The 17,088-nt window shown below is 42.1% G+C and overlaps 1 protein-coding gene across 4 annotated transcripts in view; it reads right to left on the bottom strand.

The window, feature by feature from the left end:
• Positions 1–17,088, bottom strand: part of Veph1 (ventricular zone expressed PH domain containing 1) — a 186,065-nt gene that overhangs the window by 65,570 nt on the left and 103,407 nt on the right. For 3 of the 4 annotated variants that reach the window (XM_057757263.1, XM_057757261.1, XM_057757262.1), the window contains exons 8-9: positions 11,822–12,031; positions 10,568–10,965 (exon numbers count right to left, since the gene is read on the bottom strand). In XM_057757263.1, coding sequence (XP_057613246.1) covers positions 10,568–10,965; positions 11,822–12,031 — 608 coding nt within the window. The remainder of the gene's footprint in view (positions 1–10,567; positions 10,966–11,821; positions 12,032–17,088) is intronic. The other variant, XM_057757264.1, reaches the window with a different exon arrangement.

Below are 17,088 nucleotides of genomic sequence, written 5' to 3'. Positions count from 1 at the left end.
GAGGCACTTAAACTTAATTGCAGGCAGAACATAAAAGGCATTGGAAGTAATCCAGTCCAGCCTGTGCCACATGACCTTAAGCCATAGGACTCCTGGTTTAAGCATCTATGAGAACGGCCAGTGTGCAAAACCACCTATACATCAGAGCTTCCCTGCTTGAGGGCAAGAGGGTGGATGAAGAAAGACAGAAATTATGCGTTAGATGCTTACCAGCACCCACAGGCAAAGGTCAATAGATAACCACAGCAACCAGTCCCAAACTGCGCCAAACAAAAATGTCTTCAAACATGACTAAATTATGTCTTAAACTTGTCTCTGACTTAAATCACTGCTTTATTGCTGTGAAATACTGTGAAGGGCCCAAGACTTTTCAGGCAACACAGTTTGAAAACTTACAAACTTGGGAGAAGCATGTTACGACCACAACAGAAATGAGGCCACCTATTCAAGGCATGGGGCTGACTTGCAGCAGAGCTGTGTCTAGTGTGCTGTGAAAACAGGAGGCTTCAGAGTCTGGAGTCACTCTCCGGGCTCAAGTTGCCAGCACCATTAGTACTGAAGCAAAGTCTTCTCATTAAAAATTCCAAACTGAACATCCTAAGAAGACATGGGCTTTATTAGAGGCCAGGCCAGATATAGGGACCTCAGATAAGACTCTGTCCACCACCTGCTAATACTCTTTAAAGTCTACCCAACAACCCCAGGCTGCACACCCTCCCTTGGGCTCCATTCTCCAGCCCATAGACCTGACAGTTTTACCAGAGACCAAGTTGGTTCTAGGGACCCCAAGTAGTAAGGTACTGCCCACTGCCTGCTAGCACTCCTTAAAATCTGTTCCCAAATCCCCGACTGCACCCCTTTCCCTCCCTGACTCCATATTTCAGCCTACAATTTAGGAAGGAGACCTCTGTTTTACCAGAGGCCAGGCTGGATCTAGGGACACAAGGCCCCCAAATCACAGCAGGAGACACCCTACTAAACCTGAAGACTTGCTAGTCACCAGAATCCTTGGTCATTTAGGCCAGAAGACCAGAGAGGAAATAGAAACCAAGGAACAAAATACCAACCCCAAAAGGATGAACACAGGAATCAATACCTAGACCTATAATCATCCTCAGATCAGATGCTTGTTTACACACCAGTGTAAGAAGACAATCAATAACCAAAAGGGCAATATGGCATCACCAGAACCCAGCTATCATATGACACCAAGACCTGAACATTTCAACACAGCTGAAGCACAAGAAAATGACTTTAACTATAACTTTATGAAGATGATAGAGGTCCTTAAAGAGGAAGAAAAAAAAAACTCTAAACAAAATTGAGAAAATACAAACAAAAAATAGGAGGAAATCAATAAATCCCTTAAAGAATGCCAAGAAAGTCAAGAAAGAACAAAAATACAAGTGAATGAAATGGTTCAAGATCTGAAAATGAAAATAGAAGAAATATAGAAAATACAAACAGGAAATTCTGGAAATGAAAAATCTGGGTAAGCAAACAGAAACTACAGATACAAGCATCATCAATTGACTACAAGAGATGAAAGAGTGAATCTCAGGAGTTGAAAATACAATAGAAGAAATAGATTCATTGGTCAATGAAAATGTTAAATCTAAGAAATTCCTGAAACACTATGAAAAGACCAAATACAAGAACAGTGGGAATAAAAGAAGGAGAAGAATCTCAGCTCAAAGGCCCAGAAATATATTCAACAAAATCAAATAAGAAAATTTTCCTAACTTGAAGAAGGACATACTTATAAAGGTACAAGAAGCTTACAGAACATCAAATAGATTGGATAAAAAAGAAAGTCCTTCTGCCACATGATAACCAAAACATTAAACATGCAGAACAACAACAGCGCCAAAAAGAATATTAAAAGCTGCAAGGGAAAAAGGTCAAGTAACATATAAAAGCAGACCTGGTAGAGTAAGACCTGAATTCTAAAAGCCAGAAGGGCTGTACACTCTAAGAGACCATGGATACCAGCCCAGACTACTATACCCAACTAAACTGTCAACCACCATAGATGGAGAAAACAAGTATTACTGCTTTAAGGGGAGGTGCTTAGTCTTACTGCAACTTGATATGCCATGGTTTGTTGACAACCATGGAAAGCCTGCCTTTTTCTGAACAGAGGCAGATAAGGACTGGATTGGGGGCAAGCAGAGGAAATGTGGGGGAGGGAATGGGAGTAAGGGAGGGAGGGATAACTGCTTTGAGGATTAAAACAAACAAACAGACTGACAAATAAATAAATAAATATTCCGTACCTTGGGCGAGGCATGGTGTCACACACCATTAACCCCAGAACTCAGGAGGCAGAGTGTATCACTGTGAGTTGGAGATCTGCCTGGTCTACATAACAAGTTCCCAAAGAATCCAAACCTTGAAGAAAGGTATAGTGTTCAAGTTTCTGTCCCTCTCCTTTGCTCTTCAACTGGCACTGAAACCTGATTCTTCACAGAAAAAAAATGATGGCCGCATTTTGATGTGTCCTTTTTAGAGCTGCATGCAGCTCTCCCATCTCTCCCTGCAACCTTGCCATTTCTTCGTGCAACTCTAGACATACAAGGACCCCCTTCCGTTCCTTTGCTTTGGTTCTTCTTCTCTTCTTTCATCAGAGCACTTGCTACGTCCTAACATCTTCCCTACTGCGCTTATGTCATAGCCAAGGTTTCTATTGCTGTGCCGAAACACCATGACCCAAAGCAACTTGGGGAAGAAAGAGTTTATTTGGCTTACATTTCTGTATTGCTGTTCCTCACTGAAGTAAGTCAGTGTAAGAGCTCAAACTGGGCCAGGAATCTGGAGACAGGAGCTGACGCAAACACCACGGAGAAGAGTTGCTTACTGGTTTGCTCCCTCTGGCTTGCTCAGCTTGCTTCCTTATAGAACCCAGAACCAGCCCAGGGGCACCAATCACAATGGGCTGTATCCCCATCAATCACTAATTAAGAAAATGCTTTACAGCTGGATCTCATGGAGGCATTTTCTCCACTGAGGTTCCCTTCTTTCAGTAACTCTAGTTCCTGACAAGTTGACACAAACCAGCCAGGACAACTTATTTCTCATTTTTATTGTTTATTTCATGTCTTTTCCAAGTCTTAATGAAGTCAAGATTATTGCGCTGAAGCTTTTCAGGTCCTTAGAATGGTGCTGTCATGTAGTAGGCACTCAGAATATTGATGAATGAATACATAACCGAGGAACAAGTGGGAGAAAGAAGTAGATCATGGAACTTTCAGCACATTAAGATTAATTCTGTAGAAAGGGGAAGACTGGGGAAGAAACTAAGGCAGCAGTGGAGTCACAGGGATACGGGCAAAGGGGTCAGGGGAACAGTTAACCAAACGAAGCGTGCATGAAGAAGCCACATAGAAACTACCACTCTGTAACCCAAGTATAAAATATAATTTTAAAAGGATTAGTAGATTACATGCAATATGACTGAAACCTGAAGGTTAAGTGGGGATGGCGAATAAGGGATTAGAGGGGCTGCTTAATCCTAACTAGAAATGAAGAAGCCTTATGGAATTCCATTAGCTTGTAAACTAACCAAAGCATATTTAAAAATAAAAAGGCGTTTGAACAGAGGCATCTATCATTGGTAAACAACGCTGCTCTTAGGAGACATTGATTATTAAATGAAAATCTCAGGGCAAGGAACAGGCTGCTTTCCTATGAATTACTACTGGTCAAACAGCCCCAGAGGCACTGAAACAATGCCCACTATTGCTATTGTTCGTGGCGGTTCGCCATAAGTAGATTGTTAGACACTGTTACAGAAGATAGCACATACTTCAGTCGCAGGACTGAACTGACCAGGAAACTCTCTCTGATGGCTAGCTGTCATAGCTCCAGAAGGTTCTATGTAAGATGCTTGGGGAGAGAAGACACCCATGGTCTTACCTAGCACTGAATCACGCATGCTACAATAGTGATCTGCCATACAAGATGTGCCCATTGGTGTATTAGTGTCAAGACTGTTACGAGGGTAACCAATGACTCTCTTTGAGGCCTGCTCCACCGGAAGGAATTAATACCTGGCGCAAAACTTTTGGCTAGGGAAGTCATAGGCTCTAGAAGAAAACCCTCTGATGCCGCTTTGCTAATTGGTCATGATGCCAAACTACCTTTTAAATATTTATTTTTTGTAGCAATAGATTTGTGCTGCTCCCAACCTTGGTTGGAGAAGATTCTTATTGCAGAGGTAGTGGTTAATACAAGGATTCATAACTTTGCAAAGTTCTGAAAAGAAGCGACTGTGAGTGAGTGTTCAGTGAGTTTCCAGCTATGGATGGGACCTCCATGTTAACCCCATCTCTCCCCAGTCCCGGGCTCAGGGGACATTGTGGAAGAGGGAGTAGAAAAACATGTAAGAGCTGGCTGGCTCATCTCTTTAGACCACAGCACTGCAGGTCACACGGGTGGAGAGACTTCCTCAACCACTGGGTCTAGCCATGGTCCCATACCATCTCTATTCCCTCCGTGTTCTGATTTATAGCACCCACCATACTAAAGAGATAGATGCCAAAGTTTTTTGGCCTTGGGGCCTTGAACTTTGTGTTGTGGGACATAGTCACCTGCTTTCGTTTTTAGTCATGCGGGTAAGATGTTGTTCCCAGGTGAATATTTCTTTAAGTATCTAAATTATGTGATCATATGTGAAACATAGTTTCAACTTAAATTTTGCAGATGAGAAACCCATGACATCCGTGCTGGTTGATTTTTATTTACCTGACACAAAAATATGTCTCAATTAAGACATATCTTAATTGAGAAAATGCCTCTGTAAGATTAACCGGTAGGCACGTCTGTGTGGGTATTGTCTTGATTGATGATTAATGTGGGAGGGCCCAGCTCGCTGTGGAAAGTGCCACCCCTGGGCTGTTGGTCCTGGGTGTATACGAAAGCAGGCTGAGCAAGCCGCAGGGAGGACACCAGCAAGCAGCACCCCTCCGCAGTTTGCAGTTTATGCTTCAGCTCCTGCCTCCAGTTTCCTGCCGTGAGCTCCTGTCCTGGAGTCCCTCAGTAATAAAACATGACCCAAGAGTGAAAGCTGAAACAAACTCTTCCTTCCCCAAATGGCGCTTGGTCGTGGTGTTTATCACACTGATAGAAACCCTAATTAAGACAATGTCTAAAACGGAATTCCTCCTGTTATAAAGTCAGATGAGAAAACACCCCAGGCTTGCCATGTGGAGAGACATCCTTAGAGGGTTTGTCTAAGAGGAACATCTATTCTCCCTGAGTTCCTGAGAACTCATGTTTTTAATTTTAATGTTGACATGAAATGCTAGTGCCTGTAAAAAGCTTTGTGTAAAATATTCATCCGAAAAATATGATTATTTCCACAAAATAGTTTTTAAAAGTTTGTTGAATCCTTGTATAAGCAAAGAAAAAAAAGTTGGATATTTTTTCTTCTTCCCCATTCCTAAAGTACAAAAGAGTAACCCAGGAATTTGTTAAGTGTCTGCATGCTAATTTCATGTAGGTCTGCCCACAGGTGCTCAGGCCCACTCACTTACTTCTGGGAACACGCAACTTTCCAAAAGTGAACCAGAACACACGTTATCAAAAACCTGGACTCCTGGCTGCCTACATTTTGGGGAAACACTTAAAGAATTTCCATCCTCTGAAATTTGATACCGATGGAAGTAAATTACCCATGTTCCTCTGCCCTTTTCCTCCGTCCCATCACCTCACCCAGCCTTATCATCTTCTTGAGTTTCCTGGGTACCAGTGCTTTAACTGCAACCGAGATCAAGATACAGTTCTCTTTTGAAATAAAATTTGATGGCAACCAGAAGTCATCTGTTTCCCCATGGAAGTTAGTGGAAAGCAAAATACACTCTACTGGGATTTAACCTGTGGCATAGGACTGGCCTGCCCCTCTGCAGGGGACTCTCAGGATCTCAGCATCACTTTTTAATCTTTTAGAGCAAGCAGTCCCAAAATAATGACAGTGGATGACCAATAAAAATCTGTGTGTAAGCTCCTCTGCACAAAGGATACAAAGACTGACAGCCAATGAGTAAGGACACTACCACGTAACCACTTAGCTTAAAGATGCTGCCTCTAGAAGACTATAGCTAAGACACAGAGACACACTGTAGCGAACCATTCCTGCTCACCTTCCCTTTTAATATGGGTGATCTCCAGGGTAAGTTGTGGGAAGTACATTTCTGTACATTTTTGTCTCCTTTAAAAGCATCCTTGTGCCTCTAATTATTCCTTAGCAAGGTCCCTCCAAACCTATCAGAGGCATGCCCAAGGTGAATGCTACCAAAAGGACTGCTTGTTTCCAGGTTCTGGGTGTCTGGTGTCATCAACAGGCAGATAAACCTTTCTGGATCTCCACACAAGTGGCCTATTGGGTACTACTGCTCCCAGGTTGATATCATGTTATCTCCTAGCTGAGCAAATGCTCATCCCACTGTAGATTAACTTCATGTCCCAGTGTGAGACATGCTTTGCTAGGAAGAGTATAAAATGGCTTACTACCAATTACTTAAAACCCAGTTTTCTTTTCAGGTGGAAGCTTTTGAAAACATAGCTAATAGGCAACGGGGGTACTTAATCTCCTCTCCTGGATTTAGGGTCATGATAAGTGTAGATACGATCAAAGGCCAGCACACCTAGAAGTATTCGCTGTCCACCATCTTTATGGTGTAAGCTGAGCATGCCCAAAGTGCTCTTGACCAGAATATGAACCCCTTAAACTAAATGACCTTGAGCTTAGTATGTTCAAAAAATGTGCCTGTCATCTGTCCTTTAACAATGACCTGAAATGGAGTGTGTCAGGAATGTGCCCAAACCTAAACAATAGAGACAGCAAGCACCCAGTCCCTAATAAAAACTTTCTCCCATGATCCCCTTTTCTGCTTTAGTTAATACATCTTTCTCTGCTCTTTTCTGTCTCAGGGATTCTAGCTTTGGCTTTGCATTCACCGAGATGTAAACCATTGAACAATTGCACTAGAAGGGTGTAGGGACCAGTGTTGACAGATCCCTCTCTGTGACCATCATACTGAGTGTGAACTGAGCTACCTGCCAGTGTTAAGTTAGGAGGCTTTATTTGTGATCAAGCACACAAATGTTTCTCGATTTTTTTTTTTTTAATTTTTCAAGACAGGGTTTCTCTGTGTAATGGTCCTGGCTGTCCTGGAACTCATTCTGTACACCAGGCTAACCTTGAACTCACATAGATCCACCTGCCTCTACCTCCTGAGTGCTGGGATTAAAGGCATGCACCACCAACGCCCAGCTATTTCTTGATTTTTTTCTTTTTTTTTTTTTAACTGCGAAGGAAAAATCTGCTAATGTGGATGGATTGGAGGAAGGACCGTCTCAAAGATTAAAAACAAGCTTTCTGCAAGTCAGGCTTATTTTTAATCCCATTAAGAAACACTTCAAAGTAAGCCAAAGTAACACTGATGGGTTCTTACAAGCTCACACATTCTTTGCAGAGATGGACCAGATTTTCAAAGATTTATTAAGTATTATTTGTGTATATGCTTTTGGTCTCTGACTATTTTTCCCACATTAATGAGTACGAATGATTTAAACTTTTAAAACATCCTTTGCCAGATGAACCCTGTTTTTCTGGTCTTGTACGCAAATATAATCCAGGACTGACATTAGGCCACATTTGTTTACACATCCACAACTTTCAGTGGCTGGTAAGCAGAAACAAGGCCATCCAGGCTCATCAGAGAACTGGCTCACCCAATATCAAGAATGATCCAACCTCAGTAGGACCTGGGGTTTGACACATATCTTTTTTCTCTTGGAGATGATGATAGATTTATACAGAGCCACTTTCCCATTACTGTTGGTTCTCAGTGTGACCAAGGTCAGGGTTGAAAACACTATTTGTGTTCCTGAGTCAACTCATACTGACATCAGCAGTTTCGTGATGCTTTTACCACTATTATTGAAGTATCAGGTTAAAACTCCCGAAACTGATGTTTTTGTAGATCAAAACCGCCGAACTTACCCCCCCCCCCCCCATGAACCAACCTAATGTCCAGAATTTCCCGAAGGAGCTGTTTCGCCTCATTTGAACGTGGGCTTTGTGTAGCATACCAGAATGTTAACTGTTCTTGTTACCCACTGTTTGTCTCTTCAGTTAAGCGCTGCAGAAAGTTCTTGCTTGTTTTGGCTTCTTTTATTCTTTGTCTCTTGATTATTTTGTATAATTTATTCAGGAATGCCAAATGTTTCTTTTAGGCCAACTACACACTTGACAATAACGTGATTTCTCAGCCTGAATCGTCGCTAAGTTCTTAAGGAAAGAAATGGGATACTGCCTTGCTGGGCGGGTTTATGAAGCAAGGGAAATCGAGTCAGCCAGAGGGCGGCTGCTGTCTACTGACTGGCTAGCTAGCTCACGGTCTTTGGGATACAAACTGTGTCTCCTGCAATCAGGCCAAGTACTTCATCAAGCACTTCATTTGTGGATGTATTACCAGGGAGTCATATAAATATTCTATCCCTTACACATGTCCCTGTACAGGAATTCCCCAGGATATTGCTAAAATGTGAATGCATTCCAAAATGTCAACTTAAAAAAATATGCACTCAGTTCTAGGTTATCCCTGGTTGGAAATTTTACCATCAAAAATTACTATGTTTTTTTTCTTTCCTTCCTTCCTTCCTTTCTTCCTTCCTTCCTTCCTTCCTTCCTTCCTTCCTTCCTTCCTTCCTTCCTTCCTTCCTCCCTCCCTCCCTCCCTCCCTCCCTCCCTCCCTCCCTCCCTCCTTTCTTTCTTTCTTTCTTTCTTTCTTTCTTTCTTTCTTTCTTTCCTTCTTTTTTTTTTTTTTGATAATGGATTCATTCAACATTTGGAAAACAAGTAAGGCCAGATCACTTAGTTGAGTCTAAAGCTAATTTTAACTCCCGCGATAATTCTTTGTAACTGGATGTTTGAAGTAGTTCTGTAGGTTTTCTTCCACATTGCAACACCATTGGAGCTCATTACATAGTAAACTCTTCATATTATGCCGAGTTTGAAATACATGCACACGTACTGATTATTCTATAAAGTGAAATGTGTTTAAACTCTCTCTTTGACACGGATGCCCTTTGTGGTACCTTGAACTTCACGCTTCCTCCCTTTGTTGACCTTGGTCACCTGTGTTCACAGATTCTCAGCAAAACAGCAATGATGAAGAGGTCACTCAGATTGCTCGTCACCAATCTTAGGCATCCCCACACCCTGCTGTATGTCACCATATAGACTATATTTTAATGTAAGCAACACCATTTTTATTTTTGCCCCTAGAGAATTAATTTAGGAAGGCTGCTCAGATCCCTACAGACATTGGAAAGTGTCAGCCTCTGTATAGACAGAGCAACTAGTTCTCCTTGTTACATTTGAACAGCAATTCAATTCACTTAGCAGAACACAATCTTTCCTCTGATTGGAGATGGGAAACAGCGAAGAAAGTAGAGTATGGGGAAGTGGACCCTTGAAGGATCCCCACCTTTCTGCTGTATGGTTAGGGGGCTGGACTGTCTGGCTTGTTTCCTGTGGAAAGATGACATGTTGACACCTCACTTTAGCTCCCAGGAGAAGGTGTCTGCCGTCTGAGGACTGCTGGAGAAAAACAAAAGCTCTAGTCCCACAGTGGCATCCAGGCCAGCTCAGTCTGTGATCCGCCCCGGAGCTCTGATACTGCTATACTCATGTCTCAAACGTTGGGTCTTTTCTCAGAGACAGAGTAAAGACGTAAAATGTAAAGAGTGTCAGGAGATTTGTTGACTGGTGTAAGTTACATTTAAGAGATTAAAATAATGCAAAAATCTGTGATGACCCAATGTCTAAATTATAATTAGAAAAAGCTTCACTATGCGGTGATTATTTCTTTGGACCAAGGATCCTACACAGTGTGATCCTACACATTGTGACTGGTTCCGCCATGACTTTGACTGTGTCTGGTGACTCTGGTCGTAGGAACCGTGTTCCTGTGGTAGACCTAGCCAGCCTCTGATAATCTGTCTTTACTTTGTCCTTTGCTGTCCCAGTGTCCCCCACTGTCGCTGGCTTGTCATCTGTACCGCCTCCTGGCATGGCTTCGCTGTGTTCCTCCCATACTCTGCTCTCTAGGAAATCAGGGACTGTGTTTGTTCCTCAGATCTTGTGCCAGAGCAGGACACAGAGCAGTGGAATAAGAAAGAGGACAATCTCCTACGGTCAGTGAGATGCATGGCTTCACTGCTTGATTAAATTGTTGGAAGCATTCTCTGGATGCCCTGACCCTGGAGCCTGCTTCAGGGTCACTGCATTTATCTTTTTATAAATTGGGAATGAGAAATCAAGCAACACAATAGTTTGCAAAACTCAGGAGACATAGAAGCATCTAAGTACGATCAAGACGATGAAAGTCAACAGATGGGTCAACTTTCCTCAAAGGGAAGTAAAAAGAAGACACTAGAAGATATTTTCAAATGATCTATTTTGAAAAAGTCCATAAAAGAGTGTGAATATTTAGGTGCCTTGAGAATTTTGTCTCTGACATCTGAAATTTCAGGAGTGTGGGAACTTCGAAGCACTTACCTTCAATGTCGCACTGGTCTGGGACTGGGACCTTCCTTGCAATTTCCACGGCGTAAGCCTTCACTTTACCGAGGTTTTCCTTTAAATGCAAGTAGAGCTTATCTTGGTATTCCACAGGACTTGAGGTGGTCTCTGGAATGTCTTTCTGGATGTTTCTTCTAACAGTTTCAGACATATTCTCTGGTTCTATATACACAATACTTGGGCGTGAAGCAGAGGAATTTTTCAGCTGTGATCCGTGGGTGTCTATCTTAAGGGGCAACTTGATCGTTCCGAGGCTAAGTGGGTCTATCTCTGAAAGAGAGATGCTGGCTTGTATTCCTGCCCTTTCTCCGGCTTCCCCATCTTCAGCTCTCACGCTGTTTGTGAGCATGGTATTCAAAGCCAAACTCCTGGACCTATAATGAAAGGGAAGAAGAGTTAAGGGAGCTCTCATTCCCTGGCGAGGAGAAACAGACATGCTAGAACAAAACTTTACCTCCTCCAGAGTGAGCCCTCTTAATAGACCAGATAACTCAAGGGCCACCAAACCGTGTGACAAATAACGTTCTGAAAACACAGGGCCAGGGCTGTAGCTCAGTTCATAGCACATGCGTGCTGTGAATAAGACCCTGGGTTTTATCATCAACCCCACAGTGAAGAAAGAAGCGAATGTCTAGATTCCTCCAAAAGAAGATATAAATCAATTTCATAGCAAAGTTGGCTGCAAAATGGTAGACTAGAAGTTTTTAATCTTTCTTGCTTTTGCCTCTGGTTAATCACTAGGGTAAGAGGTGCATCTGGCAGTCAGTCTCAAGATTAACATGCTTAATTTCAAAAAGTGTTGACAAAGAAGATCATATTTACCTTCTTCTATTTATAGTTTCTAAGTCAGTGGTTCTCAGCCTGTGGGTCCTGGCCCCTTTGGGGTCACACAGCAGATATTTACATTATGACTCATAATAGCAGCAAAATTACAGTTATGAAGTAGCAATGAAAATAATTTATGGTGGTGGGGTCACCACAACATGAGGAACTGTATTTAAGGGTCATAGCATTAAGAAGGTTGAGAAACACTGCGCTAAGTAAGTAGTAAGGTTACTTGAATAATGAGAGCACTATGGGTAATATTTAATTCATTAAAGGATAACTTTGGGAATATAGGTTAAACAACAAAGCCAAACAAAACATAAAATACCCCCAAACACCACAAGCAAAGAAGCAATATCTAATGTGAGTTCATACTTCAAAATGATGACTGAACAAAAGTTATACCTGCCAAATCTAATGTGTCTTTGTTCTTCCTTAGAGACGTGGCCTAAACTGTATCTCCGGACTGAACCAGGAGTATTGCTCTCCACATTTATTTTGTCTTCAAAAGCTTGGATTTTAACTTGGAGTCTTTCATGGTTTCCCACTGCAGGCTCCGTGGTCTTGGCTTCTCCCACTTTCTCAGGAAAGCCAACTTCAGCATCGGTTTTTCTGCTGAAAGAACAGAGACCATGAGCTGCTCGTCATCCATACCCTTGGAAACAGAAAGACTTTATTCCACCACCTTTATCTGGAAATGAAAACTCTGCAGGATAATTTTCTGGCTAGCTGTGTAGCAAACCTTTATTGACTGTTTAGACACAGGCTTTTGATGTTCCTTCTAGACAGCCCATTTTGCTAGAAGGTTAGAAATGTTGGTGGTCATGCCAACTCCGTATTAGAAATGCTTTCTGGGGGCTTGGAGAATAAAAGCAGTTTGTGCTCATGTTTATCACATTGTTTTTTCCGAAACTCTAGAAGTATGGTAAAAAAAAAAAATCACGCCATACATTTGGTAGAACATTACGTGTGCTGATTAGGCGCTGATAGAAGCTGTTGACGGTTTCTGAAAACTCATGGCTTTGTCAGTTTTAGGGCAATCACTCCCAAGTCTTTCCCTTTCAGAGCAAAGTATGTCCTCTCAATTTTATTTATTTCTGTATTTGAGTGCTCTGTGTTCATGTACATCTGCACACCCAAAAAAGGCATCGGATCCCATCATAGATGGTTGTGAGCCACCATGGGGATGCTGTGAATTGAACTCAGGACCTCTGGAAGAGCAAACAGCGCTCTTAACCATTGAGTCATCTCTCCAACCCTGTCATCTCAATTTTAAGATATAGGAAAAATGAGATGGCTTTTTTCTTTTTTTTCTTTTTTTTCTTTTTTTTAAAATAAATAATATAAGATATATATACACATATATACTTATATGTATAAAGATTCATTTGTATTTTGATTTATGTGGATATGTGCATGTATATGTGTGTATCCCATGTGTATGGGTGCCTGTAGAGGCCAGAAGAGGGAATAAGACCCCTTTAGAATTGGAAGTACAGGTGGTTGTGGCAAGCACTGTTAATTGCTGAGTCATTTCTCTAAACATATTTTATAAGAGTTTATGAAACACTTTGTGGGTATTAAAGTTTATCTTTTAAGGCAGAAGTCAAATGTGGTATTATTTGAGGCCACCTGAGAACCAAGAGTTCCTTAGACAGAATTAAGTACTGCAGAAAAGCCGTAGAAAGAAATTGCTCTGTGATACTAACTGAGCTGGACAATGATGACGGTCGCAGGCAGAATGTATTTCCATCTCTCATCTGCATTCTAATATTTAGATGACCTAGGGTTACTTCAATCTTTCAAAAACACTTACTTATTTTATGTGCATGTGTTTGTGCCCAAGTGTATTGCACCCAGTATGTGCAGAAGCCCCAAGCAGCCAAAAGAGGGCACTGGATCTCTAGGAACTGGAGTTACAAACAGCTGTGAGCCGTTAGGTGCTGGGGTCTGAATCTCAGTCCTCTGCAAGAATGGTAAGTTCTCTTAACCACTGAACCATCTATCTAGCTTTAATTTGAGTTAGTTAATAATGGTTATTGATTAAAACCCATTTCTGTTCGTATATTAATCATGGTCAAACAAGTTGTTTTTAGTTTCCATACTTCTGACATAAAATATGTATTTTTTCCCCCATACAAACTGATAACCCATCACCAACTGGGTGTCCTACAGGTCTATACACTTCCAATACTAACTGCCTTGAGTCAGCATCAGTCTGCACAGATCTCCACACCTCCTTATCAGTTTCAAGCATGTGGTCCCAGGTCAACAACACGGAATAACTTGAGAACAAAGTCAGAGGGTTTACACACACACACACACACACACACACACACACACACACACATACACCTCTTCCCCAAGGTTCAGTAATTCACCAAAGGAGACTTTAGGCTCAAGAGAGCCTTAAAGGCTAAAACTTTTGGCTACAGTTGTCCTTAGATGCCCCCTAACTCCAAGAGGCATGTATCATACCAATGAGATAGCGTTGCCAGTAAAAAATGAAACATGAAGTCAAATAAGAATTTCAGAGAAACACCAAATATTTGAAAGGAGTATTTATTATTAAACTGTTGATTACATTGAATATTCATATACATTATAAAATGAAAGTATTATGTATTTTTAACATTTTATGTTATATTTATATATATGTGCATTTCATTATTAGTAGGTCTCATCTATATTTTTGTACATTATCACTAAAATGTATTTCATTATATTAAAGCTATTATACTAAAAGCCTAAAGTTTTTATCTGAAATGCAACTAGATATCATGTACATTTAAAAACTTACACCTGGCTACTTTGCGCCCTCATGTAGTCACACGCAGGGCACAGACAACAATCAAGAGAACAAGGAATGCCTGGGATCTGAAGTCAGGCTGCCCTCGGGTCTACCAGATACGCAGGACAGCTTCAACCGACTCATCCCCACGGAAGGAGGCATAGCGTTATCTGTTAAATGTGACCTAGAGAATGGCAGAACCGAAGAGTGGGAGCAAAAGCCCCCCACTTCTGACATTTTATATCTTGTCTCCCAGCTCAGAGGGAACAGAGCAAGGATTTTGGAAAAGACCAATGGAGAGTCAGCAATCAGTGATAAACTCTCTGACTGAAGAAACAGTCTCCGGATATGAGGCTGATGAATATTTGCTCATGGGCTGGGCTGTGGCCACACAGGCTCTTCACTGTGCACAACCTACCTTGTTTTGGGCTTTTCAGACTCGGAGTGCACAGGAGTTAAGGAACCGGGGTGGGGTGCGGGTCGGTGATAATGAATGGCCATGATTCTATCAAAGTCTTAAGATGGGTTTAAGAGAACTTTTGGTCACTGGCTACCACTCTACCTGGACATGCCCAGTTTCACCAGGGAGCTAAGCAGGTTTGGATTCTAGTAGAAGACCAAAAAAGAATAGCTACAAGGATCAAACTTAAAATATCATTCCTTGCTCCTTAACTTCCTCTTCTTTTAAGATATAATATAAAAAGAGGGAGAGAAAAATGTCCTTTAAAAAAACAAAACAAAACACCTTTTCAGATAAGCAGCCCCCACCCACCCCCCACCAGCCCCAGCGTCCTTCAAAAGCAGGAAACACACTCTTAAGGACGGGAGTAGGCTTACAGGCCGCTCATCTTGTGGGTGTTTCTCTGGTATGGGAGCAAACGGGCTGGTCTCTTGCAGGGGGGATGTCACTATTTCTTTTCCACGCGTCACTTTTAACTCCAGAGGTAATTTACAGAATGCTCTGCCAGCGTTCTGTAGTCCATTAAATATTAACTTGGCCTTAACTCAACAAACCACATTACAAGAGGCTCGGATGATTCCGTCTGAACGGTTTCTGGTCTCCGCTGCCAAAGTAAAGTCTTTAGAAGTCCATCTTGGGATGCCCGGGGGAGGCCTAATTGCCTCTCTCTTGTGTGTGCGGTGACTCTGCTAAGAAACAAATTGGCCCTTGGGCAGCTGGTTGTGCTCCCTCTGTGCTGGGTGATGAGACTATACGCTGGCAGGGGTGGAGAGATTGGCGAGCTCTGTTTCTGGCCCCTTAAATCAAAGAAGAATAATATTAGCTCACGGTTGATGATCTTGGCTTTTGATTCCGTGGCCAGGACACATTCTCTGGCGTAGTGAAGAAGGAGAACCCAGTGGGCTTGATCCACACCGGAGTCCTAAGAAGGAGAACTCAGCAGGCTAGATCCACACCAGAATCCTAAATTTTGGGGGATTTATTTATTTATTTTACCCTTTAGCAATTTCTTGGGTCATCATCAGTCAACAAAAGGATGACAGAGATGATCCCCATTGCCTGTTTAGGGACTTCAGTGCCTAATGTCGTTAGAGTATGAAAGTTCAGAGGTACAGCTGGGTCCTGGGAAAGTCTGCTTTCGAGCTATTTTGTGGGCAAAAGTGGAGCCATGTAAAAGCCCAGTTATCTGGGGATTAATATGTTGTCAAGTCTACAGGACAGTTCCACTGAGAAGAGATGCTGCCACAATTGAGTTTTTTCACATTAGATCTTTAAGAGGGATTTCAGAAAGGACGCTATAGAAATATGGGACAATCATGACCTTCTGAGGGAAAGGCCTAGGGGGCACGGCTAATCACGTGTGATGTCTGATTCAAAGGCACATTTTTATTAAACAAAAATGGGGCTAATGGCTCTGTGTCATTAGGTAGCAAAAAGTGTTATAGAAAATGATGGGTTGGACAGTGTAACCCTTACTGTACTGGCTTGAAAAATAATTGTGGTTCAAACCCTAGGTGCTGCTGTCCATTGTGAACTTTGACACTGGAAGTTGACTTGAGCCAGTGGTGCTAAACTCTGAAGGCAAATACCTGTTCAAAGCCAGGGAAGACTGTGAAAGCCCTGTTTCTTAGCAGTATCCTAAAGCATGTACCCCAATGGACAGTAAGGCTTGTGGAGTGTGTGCATGCTAGAGCTGGCATAAGAAAATTTTCGATTTGTAAAAGAGCAAGTTCTGAAGTTCTGTCTGGTAGCACACACTTAGAATCCCAACACTATGGAGGCTGAGGCAGGAGTTAGAAGTCTCTCTCGGTGACCAGCAAGTTCCAGGCCAACCTGGGAGACGGAGGTTAGGGGAAGAGCATTGATTCTGAACAATTGTAGACACAGAGAATTCCCTGCAATCAGAAGAAAAATATTAAACTTCAGTATAAAGAAACGTTCTCCTTAATATAGACGCTCAGTCTTTTACACATTCTCAGCCCTTTGGTGATCAGGGAGAAGTAGGAAAATAAGGGCTGGAAAAAGTGCAAGACCCTCGTATATGCTCTTCAAGTGGGAACCGCAGACCAGCTACGCCAAGTCTTGGAGCTCATGGGAATCACAGTGTCCTTCCCACACCAACAACGTCAGAATGATCATCGACCAATCCAAGCTCACGGTTCCACTAACCATGTTATCTGCCAAGCGTTCAGATCCATCCCAGAAAGAAGAGAATTGAAAGCGGTCCAGGGCAGAAGCAGTGAGTTCTCATTAAGGCCTGATGTAAGACAGTCTGTGCATCATTTGGAGTTGATAGGCTTTTCTGTCCAATCCTTTGGGGGTCTCCGTAAATTCCAGGGTGCAGGTTATCTATCTATCTATCTATCTATCTATCTATCTATCTATCTATCATCTATCTATCTATCTATCTATCTATCTATT

Source organism: Chionomys nivalis, chromosome 24 (assembly GCF_950005125.1).
Source record: "Chionomys nivalis chromosome 24, mChiNiv1.1, whole genome shotgun sequence".
NCBI classification, from domain to species: Eukaryota; Metazoa; Chordata; class Mammalia; order Rodentia; family Cricetidae; genus Chionomys; species Chionomys nivalis.
This window is presented reverse-complemented; position numbering and strand designations above follow the sequence as displayed.